General features: G+C 38.2%; 1 protein-coding gene across 1 annotated transcript; it reads right to left on the minus strand.

The window, feature by feature from the left end:
• Positions 1-5205: 5205 nt before the first annotated feature.
• LOC120286094 (protein ACCELERATED CELL DEATH 6-like) lies at positions 5206-8211 on the minus strand. Its single transcript, XM_039300089.1, has 3 exons — positions 7515-8211; positions 6404-6951; positions 5206-6111 (listed from the first exon to the last, which is right to left on the minus strand). Exons 1-3 carry the CDS (start codon positions 8209-8211, stop codon positions 5206-5208), a joined length of 2151 nt encoding a protein of 716 aa, XP_039156023.1.
• Between the last annotated feature and the right edge of the window lie 11278 nt (positions 8212-19489).

The raw sequence follows: 19489 nt of genomic DNA on the forward strand, positions 1-19489 counted from the left end.
CCTAGATATGAATTGGTATGGGCTTCAGCTCGAGCTAGGTGCAAGCTTAGAAAACCATTAGCCAACTCCTTTGGTGGTTTACTTTCGAGAGGATCACAACAGCTTAGTGACTCACTGGGGACACGAAAAATCTTAGTGGACTAAAGTTGATTTTCTCTTTTTTAACAAATATTTTTGTCTCGTAACGAGGATACAAGATACAAAGTTGTTGATTGGTTAGTACAGGCCCAAAAATGTAATGCCCTACCTCGTAACTAGGGGCCTCTAGACCTCATCAAGCCCTTTGGGATCTTGTTTGCTCGAACACTTCTTTAAGTTTTATTCTTGACCAACAAAAAAGAAGAAGAGAAAGTCTGGTCCCAAACCAATCAACTTCAAAAAGTTGGATTGTGCCATCATGCACTTTTCCAATGTCCATCCCGTTTGACTTGGCCTTAATGAACTGGTCCCTAATAATCTTATTCTAATACCACTTCCATTTGTTGAGTGTAAAATCGTGATTGTGATAATACGAGAAAATTGTAATTGGCAACTCGAGACAAACTAATACTAAAATGCAGTACAAATGTAAAACTCAAATAAGAAATATTATTTTGCACAGCTATTACAGACTATATATAAATAGCTAAAAACCATAAGTCACTATTTTATTTTATTTTTATTTTTAATTTTCTCACACCACGCACAAACACTCAGAGTAAACTAGCTTATAGAAGGACACACTTTCTAACTCTTTTATTTATTTCCCTCATATACGAGCAAACTCTCTCTTCTCTCTCTATGCTGAAGCTCGCTAGCCTTAAGAGAAGCTCATACTTTGGCTTTGTGACTTGCATTCTCAGGCTTTCCAAAGTTTGAAGCTTACAAACTTTGAAAGACAAAACTCTTGACTTTAGGATAGCTTCACGTGTCACTTTAAGAATTTGACCAATAGCTCCCCATCTTCATTTTGTAATGATAAAGCATTCATTGGATATCTCCCATATAGCTCCCTACCATATTATTTGGTGATAGTAGCCTAGGTAAGTAAACCTTGATTTCTACTATGATATGCACATCAAGAAACCAGGTCGACATACCAACATCTGAACAAGTGAAAAAGACGGGCTTGTTATCGAGGCTCGACAGCCCTCATCAGCGTCTTGCTTTTGGAATTGGGACTTGGAACATCAGTCGTCGGCGACAATTTTAGGGCTCTTACGGGCTGAGTTATCTGGAAAAAGAGGCGGTACTATCTTTAGGATCCTTTGCTGCTACATATTGGTGCGTTGCCTATCGTCCGTAGGAATGAATATAATCCTGCTCCTGATTCGAGCTGCCCCACAAACAAGTGTGTTTTGCCGAGCATAAATATCTGGGACCTTCACTTTAAAGGGCTCGTGGTGCTAAAGGCGGGAGTGAGAGGGCTGCAAATTTCTCTGGTCGTGCATCAGATGGCACTTCAAGGAAACCTCTGGCTCCTTCGGCCTTTGACGAGGATTGTTATAATTTGAGAGAAGCCTTTAGTGATGTTTGCACAAGCTACCGATGCAACTGTTGAAGTAGATTTCAGTAGGGGTGAGCATGGTCCGGGTTGGTCCGGGCCACCCCCTAACCCTAGGACCAACCCGTACAGTGTCGGTCCTCAATTTTTAGGACCGAGGACCGACCCTATTGAGCCTAAGACCGAGGACCGGACCGACCCAATGGGTTCGGTCCGGGTTGGTCAACCAGACCAATCGATAATTTTTTCGTCTTATTTTTTATACTTCATAAAAAAGCAAACCTACAAATTCAAATTACACATCCATCGACAATGCGGCATTGTGCAACTAAACTATAAATAAAAATACATATTTAGCAAATTTAAGATTACACAATAATAGAAATTTCGTACGCTAACCACTTATCGAGAAATGGGACAAGATGGAAAGTTCTTGTAAGCATCTATCTTAAATATTCATAACACCATATGCAATAGTGTTTTACTGCATTTGATCATGTAAAGTTCACTCAACCAAAAAATGAGCTTCACACCACTTGACTAGCAAATCACCGTAGCAACTGCAGTACTACTCTATTCTTCAAAAACTTATACCATTTGACACAAATTGAAAAGCAAAGTGCAGCTGAAATTCATTAGTAAAATACAATTAAACCATAAAAAGTTCAAAATACTTAATATAAACCATGAATATATAACTTCACATTTTGTTAATTCACTTGAACTTCTAAAAACCTAAAAAACAAAACAAACGACACATAATTAATACTCAACAAAAGTTTTAAATTGAAATTACTATTAGTGCTATTGATAGAACATCTCAATATAATATAATATAACAAACATTTTACTTAGGTTTGAATATATAAAAGAATTATAAATAATATAATATAATATAATATACGGTTGGTCCGGGGTTGGACCGATCCAAAACTCTTAGGGACCGAGGACCAACCCGCACGGTGTTGGTCTTGGAATTTCGGGACCAAGGACCGACCGGCCCCTGGGAACCGGACTGCAGACCGAGCGTGGTTGGGCCGGTCAGGTGGCTGGTCTAGGGTCAACCCTAGACCCCCATGCTCACCCCTAGATTTCGATCCCTCGGGATGACTAGGGAATTTACTTCCACATGTAATCAACCCTTGATTTTCGTTATGTCTATCCGATGGTGCTTCCCACTGGGCATCAATTAGGGATGTAATTGGAAGTTTGGGTCCCACTTCAATTTAAAACCCACCTTAAGGCTAATGCAATGTATGCTATCTGATCTGATGTATGATTTATACTCAAGTTCTGAATCAATGTATCATATCTCTATTTCCGACCAACTATCAAAATGATTCATTCCGTATATTACAACCTCTTCTATGTTAAAGACTTGGAAAAAAGGCATCAGAAGTCTTGAACTTTTTCAAATTATTTAATTAGCTCTCCAATCTTTTGTTTTGTGGAATTAGATCCCTAAATTATAGAGATTGTTCAAGTTGGTTCGTCCATCAAAATAGAAATAGAAAATGTTGATAAGAACTAACTCATTAATACATCGACCTGGTCAAACAATTTATAAAAATCAAAGGATTTCTAGTGCATTTTTTCCTTAAAATAAATTTCTAAAATAAATTTTTGTCAATAAGAAAACGAATTAGCAATTAAAAGCAAAATATCAAGAATGAATTAGAAAGGAAAATAAAAATAAAAATTCTCAACCTGTTCACTCCCTTTCACCATTGATTCATGCTAGTATAAAAATTCCGAACTTATACTTATGTATCACATTTGGTCTAAACATTTTTCTGTGACATGGATATAAGTTTGGGGTTTTTTGGTGTCACAAATTTTTTTATAGTAAATGTGTCATACTGTACAAATTTGGAATAAATGTGTCACATAGGTACAAGTTTGAGATTGTTGGTATCATAAAAAAATGTTGAGAGTAAATATGGCACAATGGGTAAAGTTTGAGATTTTTTGTGGCTTTTACCCTTTGTTAAAACACCAATCCCATCAGACCGACCCAACACTCTCCAGCCCATCCATAAAACCTGACCACTTCTGCTTCATTGGGCTCGGCCCGTCAAGCTCACCATATCACCAAGCACAACCCAGACCATTAGATTGCCCCAACCAAGCCCATAAAGTAGGACTCAGCCCATCAGCCCGGTCCACTTAGCCGGGTAAATTGAGCCCATCAGAGAAAGCCTCTCTCTCTCCTCTCTCCCCGGATATTCAAAGACAAATACCATAGACGAACGTCGCACGTGCGCATATAGGGAAGCAGAGTATGGGCGCTCAGGAGCACACCACAACCAGAAAGCTTCTCCACCTTTATTCCTACTCAATCGCGCCACCTCCAACCACCGCTAGCTGCTGTCCATTCTCCATCGCCGACCCTGACCCAGCGGCGCAACATATATACGCATAGAAAACAGAGCGTACTAAGAGATACAGAGAGTTGAGCAAGATGATCTCCGTTCAGGGACTTATTACTTTCATTCCTCTCTTCCACCTCCAGTCCATTCATAACAGTCATCCCCGTGGCTGTTCATTACGCTCATAGCCGTGCCGGAGCTCCTCTGTTCTCTCGCCCCTGTTTTTGAGTCGATGTGCCCCCAAGTACCTTGGACTCGTTTGTTCTACCATTTTCTACTCCGATTTTCGACGCTGTGGTTTCCAAGACCTTCTATTACCAACCTAACAACCGATCGTGACCAGAACAACTCCTCATCAAGGGATTTGTCTACCATGCTTTGTTTTGATTTGAATCGAGCATGTTTCAGTGCACGATTGTCTCTCGGTCGGCCTCGGATTCATTGATTCGTCTTTGTTAAGGCTTATCTTAGCTTCTCTGACCTTGTTTTTGACCAATCACTAGATGTTTTTGTTTGTCAATCGCCTCGCTCATTAAGATCGCCGCCTGTTCGATAGTTTGCTCCAAGAGTTTGAATTGAAAATTTTTATCTGGTCTAAGAGCTTAGCGCAATTTTTTCATGCCTTGAAAGTTTATTTAGCTCGTGGCTCTGTTTCTTTAGTATTTTGTTTGCGCATGAGATGGGCGTTGATGCTAAAATATCATCCCCGCATTTGTCATATTTTGGACTTTCCAATATTAATCACGTTAATAATAATTAAGGTATTTTGTATATCTTAGATATATGTTTGAAATAGGCATGAGAATCTTAAGATAACTTTAGAGCTATGTAATAAATTGATATCAACTATTTGATTCCTTAAATGAGTAGGGACTGAGACTAGTAAATCATGAAATTCCTATATAGTGATTATAAAAAAACAATGATTATTCATTTTGAGAACATTAATTTCATGTTAATCAATCTCTCTAAATTATTTAATAGTCTTAAAATCACTTTCTCATCAATCGGGGATTAGAATGGGCACCAAAAGTCTCATATAAATAACTAAAATATTAGTTGTCATCACATAACTTAATATATTCAAATGACTCTAATTATAAAACATTAGCATCGCATCACCGACTTTTTCATCATCCATGACGTCCAAATCTAGTATTTGCTAAAAATAGGATGTGCAATCAGTCCAAATTCAAGAAGTTGGAATAGTCATCAGCCAGTTACCGAATGACGATCTTCGTGATTTGGTGGTTTAATTGTATGCTAGAAGCCACTTTGCTTATCCTGCGAGCAATATAGTGGGGGAAAATATCACTTTAAGAAAAGTGATCACACACCTCAAATCATAGGCTTCTACGGGAGACGTATGCCTAAGGGTGAAGCGGTAGAAAGGAGCGGTGGTGGACCGGCTGGAAAGGGTTTACGGGGTGGAGGGTGTCTACGGGGTCGTTCAGGTGGAGAGGGTGGATAGGGTGCAGGAGGTGGAGCAGGTGAAAGGGGTGGAGAGGGTGGATAGGGAGCAGAGAATGGAGCAAGAGAACGGGGAGGAGCGTGTTCACGTCCTTCATCTTTCAGTAGTCTGGTGTCACTATGAGTTTTTAATATTTTGGTTCCTGCAAAGTAGTACTTCTGGGAAGCTCCTTTGGTCCCGCTCCTTGAAATTAATATAGCAGCTCTAATGATGTAGTCGGTGAAGAGCTGTAAAAGACGAGAACTGTATCCAAGTGTTATGAAGAAGGCAATGTAAAGAATCAATACAATGAAGAGGGCAGTGATTCCAACGATTAAGGCAACAACCGCGATCCAAGTGCGTTTGCTTATGGTCATATAGACCCCCACCATGTAGGTCACGGACATTGTGACAAGAGCTATGAGCAGCGGTAGCCTTGCATATCTAAGGGTATGAGGCGTCGCATGTGAATCATCGATTTGCATCCAAAGAAGGATCACAGCTGCAATTATCGAGTTGTACAAGGCGATGGAGTTGCAAATCACAAAGACGTCATAGATCGGTTTGTTCAACAATGTAGCGATTCCTGCATTTGGTTCAGAGCTATTATATCCTCCGGGAACAGAAAAGCCAGCGGTGAATGTCACACTAACAATGAGCGTTGCCGCAACGATACGGACTTCGGCACGCCTCTTTAGTGTATCTATGTCTGGAGGCTCTCTCTGCTGGCCTAAGTTTATTGTCTGTGAAATTGCTTTGTCTTTGCTTCTAGGTGCTTTGGCAGATATTAAGATTGTCCGTGTTAACCTCTGGTTAGGAGTAACAAAAAAAAAAAAAAAAAGACTGTCATTTTCCATAAAGATGTACTCACAATCAAAGGTTTAGTATTCAAAAACACAAAATCTTATTAAACGATACACAGACTTGCAATTGCAATCTTTCTAAGCTTACGCTAGAAACTTAATTCCACATGGTAACTTTAGGGGGAGTTCAACGGGTCAAAATAAACTTTATTTTTCATCTCTTCGAAAAGGAAGTAACCAAAACAATAGTGAAAGGCAAAAGTAGATAACTTGTTAATTTATTTGTCGATATCATTACCAGGTGAAGTGGAGCATCGATTTCTCTCATTTCCTCATCTACAATGTCGAGAGCCGTGAAGTTGTTGTGGTTTACAAGCCCAAGATTGACTCTTTTGTCCCGGGTGAGAGAGAGCAAAACCTCGAGTTGCCATCGTATTGTGGCTACATGGAGAGGTGTATTTCCGTACTTGTCTTTTGCATTTATAAGCTTCTCAAGCTTGGGATCACCAAGTATGTACTTCACTACGGAGGCCATTCCCTTTTTTGCTGCAATATGAAGTATATTTTGCTCTTTGTTTAAAGTAAGCAACTCTTCTGGGTCTAACCAATCTTGCCAATGTTGATGCAGCACCTTAATTGTTTCGAGATGACCCTTCTTACATGCAACGTGAATTGGAAAATAGCCCTTTATATTGTGTTTGAAGGCGCTCGAAGTGAACTCATTGACCAAGAATTTGACTCCATCAACATAATTCTCCTGTGCTGCTAGATGGAGGGGCGTATCCTCTCTAGCATCTTTTAAATCAAATAGCTCTTTCTTCTTCTTTGACATCTCTTTCAGCATATCTACGTCGTTAGAAAGTAGGAAATGAAGTCATGCTCATGACAAAGGTTTTGGTAATTTTGCCCTCTATCCATTATATTTTTCTTAATATTACGTGGAATACATAACTGAATTCTAAACTTTTGGGGGATAATTTCAGTATAGACATTAGAGATTGCTTCAAAGCATGGAGACATTCATCTCCCACTAAAAAAATTACCTTATGCGAGTAATCAAGGGCAACCGTGACATGGGCCTCTTCCTGTTTTACAAAAGGTCCTTGGACAATACTATAAGTAGTGTAGTATCTACAATGGCTTACACTATGACTATCACTGATGAAGTAAAGTGATGACAATCTTCAAGGTAAGTCTTGCCGGGTCCAAGCCCAAAATTTATGAGAACTCTTCTATAATTGATGCAGGGTCTAGGAAAAGGTCAAACCGTTCTAGAAGAAGAGTAAAAAATGTGAGGTTAGCTGTTTTATGAAAAAGATTTATAGGTTCAACAATGGATCCAAACTAGACACATGAATGGACTGGCTAATAAATTCACCGAAGTGTGAACCGTAAGTACAATCACTGACCTATCCTTCGATGCACCACAGCTCCGTGAACCGGAGACATGCCTTCAATCCAGGAGGAAAGGACTTCATTCCCATCCACCGCTTGCAGTAAAAGCGAGAGAATCTCCAAGTTGTGTGTCTCAATCGCCAAGTACAGGGGGCACTTTCCCTCGTTGTTCTTCTTATTCACCGATTCTGAGCCTTGATGCAGAAGCCGATTGGTCAACTCCCAGTCACCGTTTTTCACAGCTTCATGCAAAGGCCTGTTCCCCGCATTATTCCATTGGTCCACAATTCTGTCGAATTTGAGGAGGCGCTTGGCCATGTGGTTCCTGCGGGCTCTTGCTGCGACGTGGAGGGCTGTGTCCCCTCTGTTGTTTGCCTGGGCGACGAGCTGCTCGTCATCAACGACCTCGAGGAGTGCTTGGAAGACGTCGGCATTCTCGATATTCGCTGTGACGTGGAACAACGAGTTCCCACATGGGCTCTTTGTGCTAATGATGTCGTATAAAGAGGCCGTCTCTTCAGCGGAATACTTTTCGAGGGCTTTGATGAACTCGTCCAAGTCGCCTCCTTTTGCGGCGGTGTATACAGGTGCAAGACTTACGAATTCTACTTGGCGTTGTCGTCTTTCTACCGACTCTAGTGCTCTCAATTTGTTTATTTTCTGCTCCCATTCAGGATCGCCCATATCTATGCTTGCGGTATCGCCATTCATCTGTAGACTTTGAAATTTGAATATGGTCTCCTCCAGAATTAAGACTTTTGCGGGGTCTTCTCCAATATTAATTGCACAACCACCACTTGGAGATTTTTTCTTCTCTAACTGTCGGTGCACACCGCGAGTAATTCTTCAAAAAATACATCCACCACACAATTAGGAAGATTTCAAAATTAAAATATTATGTATTGAGTATAAAATTGAAAGATTTTATTGCATTTTCTTCATATATGTGACGACATGCACATACTCTTGTTATTGAATTCTTTTATCACAAAACGGTGGTGCATTCCAATTTCGAAATTAAGAAAAAGGGTCAAATACAATAGATCGATTTTAATTCACAAAGTGCTTTTGAAATTTAGATTCGCAAGTATTCTCTTTTATTTGGAAGATAAATCCAAAAGTCTTAAGAAAAATAATGGGGATTTAATGACAATAATTAGGTTAGATGTTCAATCATGGAACGTTAGTTGTTTAGTGATCAAACATGAATGAATTGTTCATGCAAGACATTACCTTTGTGTCTGCACTTTGGCAATAAAAAAATAAAAAAATTAGCATGGATGTACAAAAGTGCAGATAGACAAAGGATTCTCCTCACAATCTCTGCTAATCTAGGGCATGATATGGGGATGTAACTTGAAAGCAAAGACAAAGCATGGACCTTAATATCCGATCAACAGAAGGTATCTTTTTTATTTGTTCTTTTTTTGCCTCTGTTATGTATTTATTCTTATATCTTGTTCTTGTAAATGCTTTTTGATATGTTTAGACACACTTTTAAATTAGATATATGTTTTGCAGGGATTAGTTCCAGTTATTTTAGAACTCTCGCCCTTGGCAGAACTTTGAATGTGCGCTAGACATATTTACGCGAATTGGAGGAAGTACCACAAAGGCAAGGCTTGACAAAAGCGCTTTTGGTGGTGATCTAAAGCAACACTACATCCTTGCTTAAGGACATAAGAGTCCGGGGGCTGAGAAGAATTCGAGAAAAGAAGTAAGTTGCCGTGAGATGCCCACGAGTCACTGATTGAAATTAGAGGAAAACAAGGCTTCATAGCGCTTATCGCCATGTGAAGTGAAGCACAAAAAAACAAAGTTCGTGGTCAGCATGGAAAAGCAAACTTGATCTTGTGGATCATGGGACATACCTGGTATGAGGAGCCTGACAAACTATTCATGTAATCGGCACAAGAAGGAGATCATAGACAAACATATTTGTTCACCATAGAGCCTATATATATATGTAGAAGGATGGAAGAGAGGGAGAGGTCTTCAAAGTGAAAACATGAGTAGAAAGAAACTGTTCTTTCTATGAAGAAGAGATGGTTATTTATAGGGTGATGAACAATAAAAAATGCTACAATAATGAGCAGTATAAAATGAATACTGATTTTGCTACAGTGATTCTATAATAATTTGTCGGCCACCTTTTGCTACAATATTCAATGGCGCTGCTGTAGTATTTTGTCATGTGATCTTGAAGGTAATCATTTGTCAATGATTAATAATAATAATAATAATAATAATAAAATAATAAAATAAAATAATTTAAATCTATTAAATTGATATCAATTTAATATTAAATATTTTAATTGGATCTAATTTAGTTCTAAACATTTTGTATTTGTGCATATTGAGTCAATTCGATCAATTTTGATCGGAAATCCCTAACATGAACGACGATCATCCTGCTTCACACTAGTGTTGACATCAACAAAATTTATAAATTTATAAAAAAATTCTTTTCTTTATTCTTTTTTTTTCCTTTTTTTTTTTCATAGTGGTAGGTGAGGGCTGGCAAGCCCTCGGGTGGCCCTCGTGACCTCTAGCAAGTGGCGATGGCTCAACCCTCACAATTAGGTGAGGTTCTGCCCTTGCTTGTAGTTGGTGATGGCTTAGGCGAGGTAAGAAAAAAATAAAAAATTCAGAAAATAAAAAAATCATAAAATTTATTTACGTTAGCACTAATTGTGCCATGTCGGACGGTCGGCTTCCATATTAATGATTTTCGGCCAAAATTGATTGGATAACCTCAATTGGCACAAATGTAAAATGTTTATGACTAAATTGATATCAAATCAATAAAATTAGGATTTTTTTTTGATAATTTCCCCTTTTAGATAACATTATTACCCCATTTTACCCATTAAAGAAAATTTATATGAAGCCAAGAATCAATATTTTGGGGAAAAGTGTTAAAAAAGTCCTAAATCTTTTTCATTTGTGCTAATTTAGTCATAAACCTTTTTTTGATGCTAATTTAATCCTAAACCTTTTCATTTGGTGCAAATTCGATTTTTTCTGACCAATTTTGGCCAGATTTTGCTGATTGGGTGCTGGCCAACTAAGGTGGCACGATTGGCACTGACATGTACAACTTTTAATAATATTTTAATATTTTTTATTTTTGATTTTGATTTTCTTTTTCTTTTTTCTTTCTCCTCCTTCTTCATCAAGCCGATCGCTGAGGTCTAGTGACTGGCCGAGGTGACAACCGATGAGGTCGGGGTCGACGTTTGGGAAGCCTTGCTAGTGGCCGTAAGGGTGGCCTCTTGTAGGGTGGTGACGCTCGCCCTTGTCGACTATGGGCAACATTCGACCTTGCTAGAGGTTGGGCGAGGCTCGACCCTTGCGGTCAACGCCTCGCCAACACGGTGAGAGGCCACCCTCCCGGCCAAGGCCTCACCAGAGGTTCGGCGAGGCTTGACCCTCACGGCCAATGCCTCGCTAGCTTGGCGCGAGGCCGCCCTCATGTCCAAGGCCTCACCAAAGGTTGGGCGAGGTTGAACCTCGTCGGATCTGGCGAGGTTGAGCCTCTCTCATGGCCGGCGAGGGCAAGCCTTGCTGCCTTGTGCGAAGCCGCCCTTGCGGTGACTCGCGAGGCTTCTCAGAGGTCAGTGAGGTTGACCTCGACCTTGCTGGCTATCGCCTCTGGCTAGTCACCAAGGTTCGGCGACCGGCTAGAGAAAGGAGAAGTAGAAGGAAAAAGAAAAGAGAAAAAAAAAAGAAAACAAAAAGAAAATAAAAATAAAAAATATTAAAATATTATTAAAAGTACACATTAGCGTTGATTGTGCCACGTTAGTTGGTTGGTGCCTAGTCAGCAAAATATAGTCAAAATTAGCTAGAAAGAACTGAATTGGCACCAAGTAAAAATGTTTAGAACTAAATTGACAAAAAAAGAAGAAGAAGAGATTTATGACTAAATTGGCATAAATGCAAAAAGTTTAGGACGTTTTAAATATTTTCCTAATATTTTGAGGAATGGCACTAGATTCAGATTTTTTGCTTTATGTCCGTATAAACAGATAGTGTTTAGTACCCACCGGTGGGCAGTTGTGTTGGTTGAGAGTTCCTCTTTTATCGCCGAGGTTAAGAGTTTGAAATCCGCGGTTGCTAGCGTTGTAAGTGAGGAGCCATGGTGATGGGGTCATGTGCTAGTCTCCCCAGATGTATTGACGCCGGCCCAAATGTGCCACTAGATGCTACTAGGGTCCCATAAGGGGGCTTCGCAGATCCTCAGTTATAAGAAAAAAAAACATATAATGTTTAGGAATTCAATAGAACTTTTTTCAGCCAAAAGGATTTAAGCATTCTAATTCCACAAAATTTGGAAAAGCTATTTCCTTACTTATATAGTACCAAAATCACGTAATTAATCCTTTACACTACGTTTGGGCGTTCGGATTTATAATCAGGATATGATTAGATAAGATAGGATATAAAATCCTGGGATTTTTTTATATCCCGTCCAGTACTACGTTTGGGCGTTCGGATTTATAATCAGGATATGATTAGATAAGATAGGATATAAAATCCTGGGATTTTTTTATATCCCGTCCAGTGTTTGATGAATCGCAGTATTAAAGTCGGATATGTTCACATCATGTATATTTTTTTTATATATATAAATGACATATCATTATAAATGAACCTAAATCTTCATAAATGAAGAAGGTGAAAATATCTCATAACACTATTCCTTAATTTATTTATTATTTATTATTTATTATTTATTATATTTTTCCTCTTTTTTATATTATTTTCATTATTATTTCTTTTTTTCCCTTTCATCATTTTTTAATAAAAAAATTATCAAATAGTAAACTGTACTAACATATTTAAAATACAAAAATACCTAAAATATATAATAAATATAAATATTTAATTTATAGATTGAATGTTTATTATAAAATAGAATTAAAATTGAATATAGAAATTAAAATAAGATTAATTAAAAATAAATTTTTATTTTCTTAAATTAGAATTCAAATATTATTTATATTGAAATATAATTTCAATTTTGTTAATTTAATAAGTTTTTTATTCAAGAAAAATAACTTTCCTATTATGGACATTAGAAATCATATCCACCTTTATCCCACCTCCTCCATGGGATAATTTTATCCTGTCTATATCCCCCTTATATCCGACTTTATTCTATCCCGAGTGAGCACCAAACATAGGATATGATAAATTATATCATATCCCGAATTTTATCCCGACTACCAAACGCAGCCTTAGATTGCTATGATACTGAGAAGTGCTTTTATTTCAAATATAATGGGTTTATCTTTAAAATTTAATTTTTAATGCACTTATTTCTGATATAATGAGATCGAGTGAGGATTCCATCTTACCAGAGTTTATAGGATGAGTAGCAAGGTTTTCGTGCGAGGGCAGTCTCCTCTCTTCAACGAAAAAGCAGTGCTAGGAGCACTTTCTTGCCGTGGGAAAATAGCTTTTCCCCCAGTATTAAGTAAAGATTCGTCTTTTTTCTTAGGGTACGCAAAAGAAAATCTGACAAAGTTTTTATTAGAAGAGCTCACTGATTGAATTTGGCAATTCTTCCTTCATTGTTGTGATTTGTGTAAACGAGCCGGTTGGCAAACCGGGAAAATTGGGAGTTCATTGACCGGGAACAGTAACCACTTACTTATAGTCGTTGCCTACTTGTGGTGAGAGTTCGGTGGACACGACATCTAAGGCGATGCCTGCACAGGAAGGTGGAAAAGACGACGGGTCGTCCTCGTGCCGAAAATTCAATGAACGAGCAAAAGTGATAATTGAAAGAAGACGGGTCCATGGAGACCACCGTGTGCCATCGTGCTGTCAGTAATGTTTTAGTCAAAAGTAACCATCCACGAAAAAAACATGACAAGGCATTTCGGTGAATTTATTTAGTCACTTTCTAAATGTTAACTTATACTATGGTCATATCACTAAAAAAATTATTCAAAAAGTCATAAACTTATTATACAACAGTCAATTCAGTCCAAATTTTTTAGTTATTTCAATTTAGTTCTAAACATTTTAATAATTTTTCAATTTAATTCCAAATCTTTTAATGATTTACCAATTTAGTCATACCGGTTAATTTTAGTCGAAAACGCTGATACAATGATCTAGTCAATGCCGATTGTTCTACATTGTATGACAAGCACTGACATGAATAATATTTTACATTTTTAAAACATCATGGAACTTAGGAATGAATTTGCAATTAGTTAGAACACAATGTTATACTATTAACTTTGAAGATGTTAAAGCAACGATATCCCATATCGAATAACCAATGTGAGCCAATGAATGTCTCTAGTAGTTTTATAACTTACTAGTTCAAAATTTGAATGGACGTGAATTTTTACTGCATAACATGCCAAAACAGTTCAAAATTAGGGGCGGTGACCCTAAACCCAGACATTTGAACTCCGTCCTTGTCCGCTTTTGTGCAAGGACGAAAGCGAAAATTCCAAATTCCTTCCTCTTAAAATATTAGTTTACCTTGCTAACTCTGTCTATGAAACAAGAAAACGCGGTTTGGCACGAGGTGACCAAAAAAAGGTTCACATGCACCAACTTATCGCCCTAAACCCAGCCGCATTATCTAATTCTAGAAATAGCAAACATTTCAAAAGATTAAAAACCATCAACTAAACTTTGTGTGATACCGACGATAGCATAGCAAGGAGTTCATGAATACAGCCCGCATATTATCTCAAACACATGAGCAGAAAATCACACACTAAAAAAAAAAAAAGGGGAAAAGAAATGACTTGAACTTTCCGAACCAAGTATTTCTTCCAGTTAAAAGATTCACAATCTATCACTATTATCTCTGAACCATTCCGCTGCAAAATTTATCCATTTTACCAAGAATTTTAGCAGTGTAGCTCCCATTTGAAACCCTAGATATACTACATGTTGGCCGGACATAAGAATAGAGATAATTGAAAAAAAAAATGGCATACAAAAACAAAGCACACAAGGTGTCTGTTGACACTTAAATTTTTGCATAAAAATGGGTTAATTTTTACTAATAAAATAAAATAAAATAAAATAAAATTGCATAAATATAGTTTAGAAACATTGATTTTATTTCATTTTATTTTATTCCATTTTTGTATTGGACCGATGGTGAACATTGATACGACATAAGATTTTTCACATATTCAAGTAATATACACCGAAGACATTTTTGGGTAGAAAAGAAGGTTTCGGATGGAATATTTGAAAAATACAAAAGGAAATATTACATGAGGTGCATATATTTCAATGATATATTCAGGGGATTATGCACAAATAAAATTGGAAACAAAATATAGCGCAAAGATCAAATTCCTCCACTATAAAAAGGGTTGTGCGTGTACGGCAAAAGGGGCTCTTCCATGGGTTTTGTTTGTTGGAGTTCGAAATTCAAAAAGAGAAATTTTGGTTTTGTGGAAAAGGAAAAAAGTCGAAAAGGTGCTAAAGAAGAGAAAAGTGTGTAGAGTGAGATTGTGGGATTTTCACCCACCTTGTTTCACGCTAGGTGAGGGACAAGGATTGGTTACCCGGGATTGGTTACCCCATGAAAAGTTGTAGCCTGTGTTTCCACAGATGCAAAGTCTACCTTCTCTGCCAACGAGCCCCCAAATTCTCGGTCTATGTTTTACCAACCGATCGAGAGGATGAGGAGGCAAGTACGGGTTCACCCACTCTAGGGCGATTCTCTCGCCTTTGCCTTCATGAGCAGTTTAAGGACCTGCTCAAGTCCTAAATGGGGCACTTCCTTGGGTTTTGTTTATTGGAGTTCGAAATTCAAAAAGAGAATTTTTTTTTTTTTACTCAGGGAACCTCCGTGCGCCACTTTGTGGCGGAGTAAACCTTGGAGGAGTAGGAGAGTCACCACCACCCTTTCTGCCCCGGGCAAGTTGTGGGTTCCTTTCCAATAAGGCAAATGACGCAGGGATTCGAACTCCAGACCTCTCTCGAAAGGAACTGAAGCTCAACCACTACGCTGCCACCACGGGTGGTTCAAATAAAGAAATGTTGGTTTTATGGAAAAGGAAAAAAGTCAAAAAGGTGCTGAAGAAGAGAAAAGTGTGTAGAGTGAGAGACGTGCCAATAGACAGGTGAGGTGAGAGAGAGAGAAGAGAAAAAAAAAGAGAAAAAAAGAGGATCACCGTGTGTCTTCTTCCCCCGGCACTCGACGCTTGCGTCTTTAGTTTGCGCCGGCCTCGCACTCGCCTTGGCCACCGTGCCAGCATCGCCTTCGCCACCGCTGCCTCGCCGGACTCGCCCGCGATGCGTAGCACCGCCGTTCACACTTGTTGTTGCTCCCTCGCCGCTCCGTCGGTGCCTCAGCCCTCGCTAATGCCTGTAGCATCCTGCCGCTTCCACCCAAGCGCTAATGCCGCCACATCAATAGCTAGTCGTTGTGCCTCCCTACCTGACGCCTGTGACCCAGCGATCGACGTCCTCAGCTCCGCCTCACCCACGAGCTCGCACTGGCCACTGCACTAGCACCATTGCTCGTTGCCCCTGCTGTAGCCGTGACGACCCAACACCTCTACCCGCTCGTTCGTCGTTGCGTCCACTGTCACCGCTTGCCACCGCTTGTCCTCCACGATGCCGCCTCTGCTCTGTCTGCAATTTGCCCAGCCCAGCGTCGCGTCTCCACGATCACCTGCGCCTCTGCTGACCTACCTTTGCCGATCGCCCTCCGTTGGACTCCGCCACTCCTGCAGCCAGCGCAGCCCCGTCACTTGTAGCAGCTTGAGCACCACACTCCACGTAGGAGCGATGTCCCTGCTGCCGGCCACCTCCGTTCCGAGCCTCCTTGCCGCGCGCCTGCTGTGCCCTCGCTGGAGCTCTGAACCTACTGCCAACCTTGTTTAAAAAAACGAAAAAGAAAAGATTTACTTTATTTTATTAGGCAGATTTATTTTATCTTATTTTATTTTTTATATCTTGTTTTCTTTATTTGAAATATTTCTCTATGCATGATTGAAAATTCGGATGTACCACCTAATTTGCAACCGCACATGGATTTTTTACTCCATCTATAAGGTTTTAGATAAAATAATTAATCAAACGGGAATAAAATTGATATTTAAAGCTTAAGATCAATTTATCGATTTTATTAGCGAGAAAATCAAGTTTGATTTAGATATTATTCCTTGATTTGAATGATATATGGTATTTTTGCTAATTTTGAATGGCTTTGTGTTTGTCTCGTCTTGATTGCTTTATTTATCATGGAATATGTTTGAGTTAGATTAGGTTCATATTAGAATATCGAATGCTTTAGGGTAATTCGCATATTTAGACTAAGCATTTTATTTATTCTGAATTTTTGAAATAGAAAATACCAAAACATAAATTTAGGATGTTAGATTTTGGTTTCATTAATTTAATTTACATGTTTAATTGTTTGACAATTTTAATTTCGAATTTTATAAAAAAAAAAAAAAAAAAAAAACCTAGAATTAGAGCATTCTTTGCACGTCATTGCATGTTAAAATAAAATTGCATGTAATTTAATTCTAGATAATATTTTCTAATTTATTATAATTTTAGATATTTTTTAGGTAGATTGAAATTATGATAACATTCTAGTTTAAATTAGGGTTTGGCCTAACCTAATTCCTAATATAAATTGGATGAAATCGATAGACCTTTTTTTTTTTTTTTTACAATTTTCTAATTTCGAATTTCTTGAAAAATACCAAAAAAAAAAAAAAATCATCTTAGAATAAATTAATTCCATTCTCTAGGATAGATTGCATACTTATTAAGAAAACACAAAAAATATTATGTGCATGTCATCTAGAATTAGGTTCATAAAATGCATGTCATTTAGTGATTATTGCTAGGTCCATTTAGTTAAAAATTGCCTGTCATTAGAATTAGGTCATTTGTATAGACTTAGATTTCATTAAACAAGAGAAAATTTTTAAAAAAAGATTGAGTAATTGCGTGTTAATTAGAAATCAGATCTAGGGTTATTGATGTGAATTTTGATATAACATTGCAGATACTTTTGTCGCCATGAAGTAAATATTGCAATTTATTAACTGCTTTATCTTGGTGTTAAATTGGTGGTTTGCGCACCCGCATGATCACCTCACATGTTAGGGAAGTAAATTAAAATTAATTCAAGTTGCTTGCAAAACATTTTTTTCGAAATAAAAAGAGAAAGATACCGAAAGGACATTAGAATAGTCTAGTGTAATTAAGTCCCCGTACCCAAAGTCTCTAGTTTATAGGAGTAAAATATTTATCCTATTATTTTACTTAGGTGTCTAATTGACCTACCGTAAACTGATTAGTGACGAGTTCTAGCTAATAATATTTTGTATGTTAAATATTTAAACCTAAGTCATGAATGGTATGGGCTTAGGAGAGCTTAAGCTAAGTTTAGACTTGATAGTCTATTAGCCTAATCGTAAGTGGAACACCCGAAATTTAGGTTGCGACAGTGTCGATCTCTGTTGTCTGATACTTTCACTTAAGGAGATTGTTAAGAAAAAGCCTAAAGTTGAGCTCGTCAACATACCTAGTTCAATTCACCTTCACTTAAAAGTTTAAATTAATTTGTTATGTAAAATGTATTAACTACTTTACAATATACCCGATGTAAGAAATTTTTACACATCTCATAAGTGCACGTTGACAGTAAGTGGCAAATCAAACCTCAAGCTAGGAGACGTGAGCTTTTCTCTGACATCTATCATGTGCTTATTTGTGAGCCGCAACTCGTGAATATTGGTTGCTTCAAGCTTTGGAGAATCCATTATACACTTCACATGAGATTGCTATTATTCCTTAACAATTGGATAGGCCATGGGGGTCAGGAGTTTCCATGGATCTTAAAAGTCATCTACATACCTCATGTTGTGTTCACATTGCCAAGTGACTGAACGGAATCTCGAAAATTAACAACTTGCGTTCCATAAATTAATGTTTTTGGAATGGGGAAGGGACTCAGGTGTTCACAAAGATAAAATGAACTTAATCATGCAGGTCAAATAATAATAAATCAAGTCATTGGACTCTTTCCCTCTTGCATGCATGACAGACCTTCAAATCACTATAATTTTTGCTTGATGTTGAAGTGAGGAGATGCTATCTTGTGCTGGATATTAGAGCTGGAATATTTAAATATTAAATTATACTTTCATTTAATAACTTAAATTTTTCGAATAGTTAGCAATGTTCTTGAAAATCTTCATTCAATTTTAGAGCACATTCTGGATGAAGCAAGAATTTGACTAGAAAATCTCGAGGGTTGCAGCACAAGCACTGCAATTACAGTGAGTTATATTCTTAGGCCTAATCATCATTATTTGGGTAGGACAAAAAGTTAGAGATGGCAAAATGGGTCTTATACCCATATATGATCCATTTAAATCATAAATTGGTTATATATGGGTCACTTATTTTTTTTTGAAAAACTAGTTAAATGAGTTTAGCACTTAAACACTTAAGATAGGTGGGTCTTAAATGGGTCTTAAGTGTGTCTTAAATGAGTTGCATTTAGAACTCATTTTCAACCAAAAAATCACAATTTCTCTTTTCTCTCTTTAACTTTACAAGAATATTTTTTTTTTAATAAAAATTGAAATTATAATTATTTTTTAATTTTTTTCCTTTTTTTTTTTTTCTTCCTCCTTCCGGTCACCGGCACGACGATTATCCGCAACCAGCCTCGATGAGGCTCGAGCTTGTCGGATCTTGCAAGGCTCGAGCCTCGCCGATCCGGCGAGACTCGAACTCACCGGCATCGGGTGAGGCTTGAGCCTCGCCAAATTCGGCGAGGGCGAGCTCGAGCTCGCCGGATCCGGCGTTGGCGAGGAGGAGGCCTCACCGACCTCCGGTGAGGCTCGAGCCTTGTTGATGGGCGAGCCTCAAGCTCGCGTTGGTGTCGGGTGAGCTCGAGCTCGCCAAATCTAGCAAGGCGGAGCCCTCGCCAACGTTTGGCAAGGCTCGAGCCTCGTTGATT

The sequence above is a fragment of the Eucalyptus grandis genome, chromosome 8 (genome assembly GCF_016545825.1).
Source record: "Eucalyptus grandis isolate ANBG69807.140 chromosome 8, ASM1654582v1, whole genome shotgun sequence".
In the NCBI taxonomy this organism is placed as follows: Eukaryota; Viridiplantae; Streptophyta; class Magnoliopsida; order Myrtales; family Myrtaceae; genus Eucalyptus; species Eucalyptus grandis.

What these genes read in the sequence shown, in the direction of transcription:
- LOC120286094 (XM_039300089.1), bottom strand. Translation starts at nt 8,211, where the DNA reads ATGAATGGCGATACCGCAAGCATAGATATGGGCGATCCTGAATGGGAG. An exon ending in TGTGGTGCATCGAAGGATAG is followed by an intron (nt 6,952 to 7,514) that starts GTCAGTGATTGT and finishes CTAACGACGTAG; the next exon opens with ATATGCTGAAAGAGATGTCA. An exon ending in TCGATGCTCCACTTCACCTG is followed by an intron (nt 6,112 to 6,403) that starts GTAATGATATCG and finishes ACTCCTAACCAG; the next exon opens with AGGTTAACACGGACAATCTT.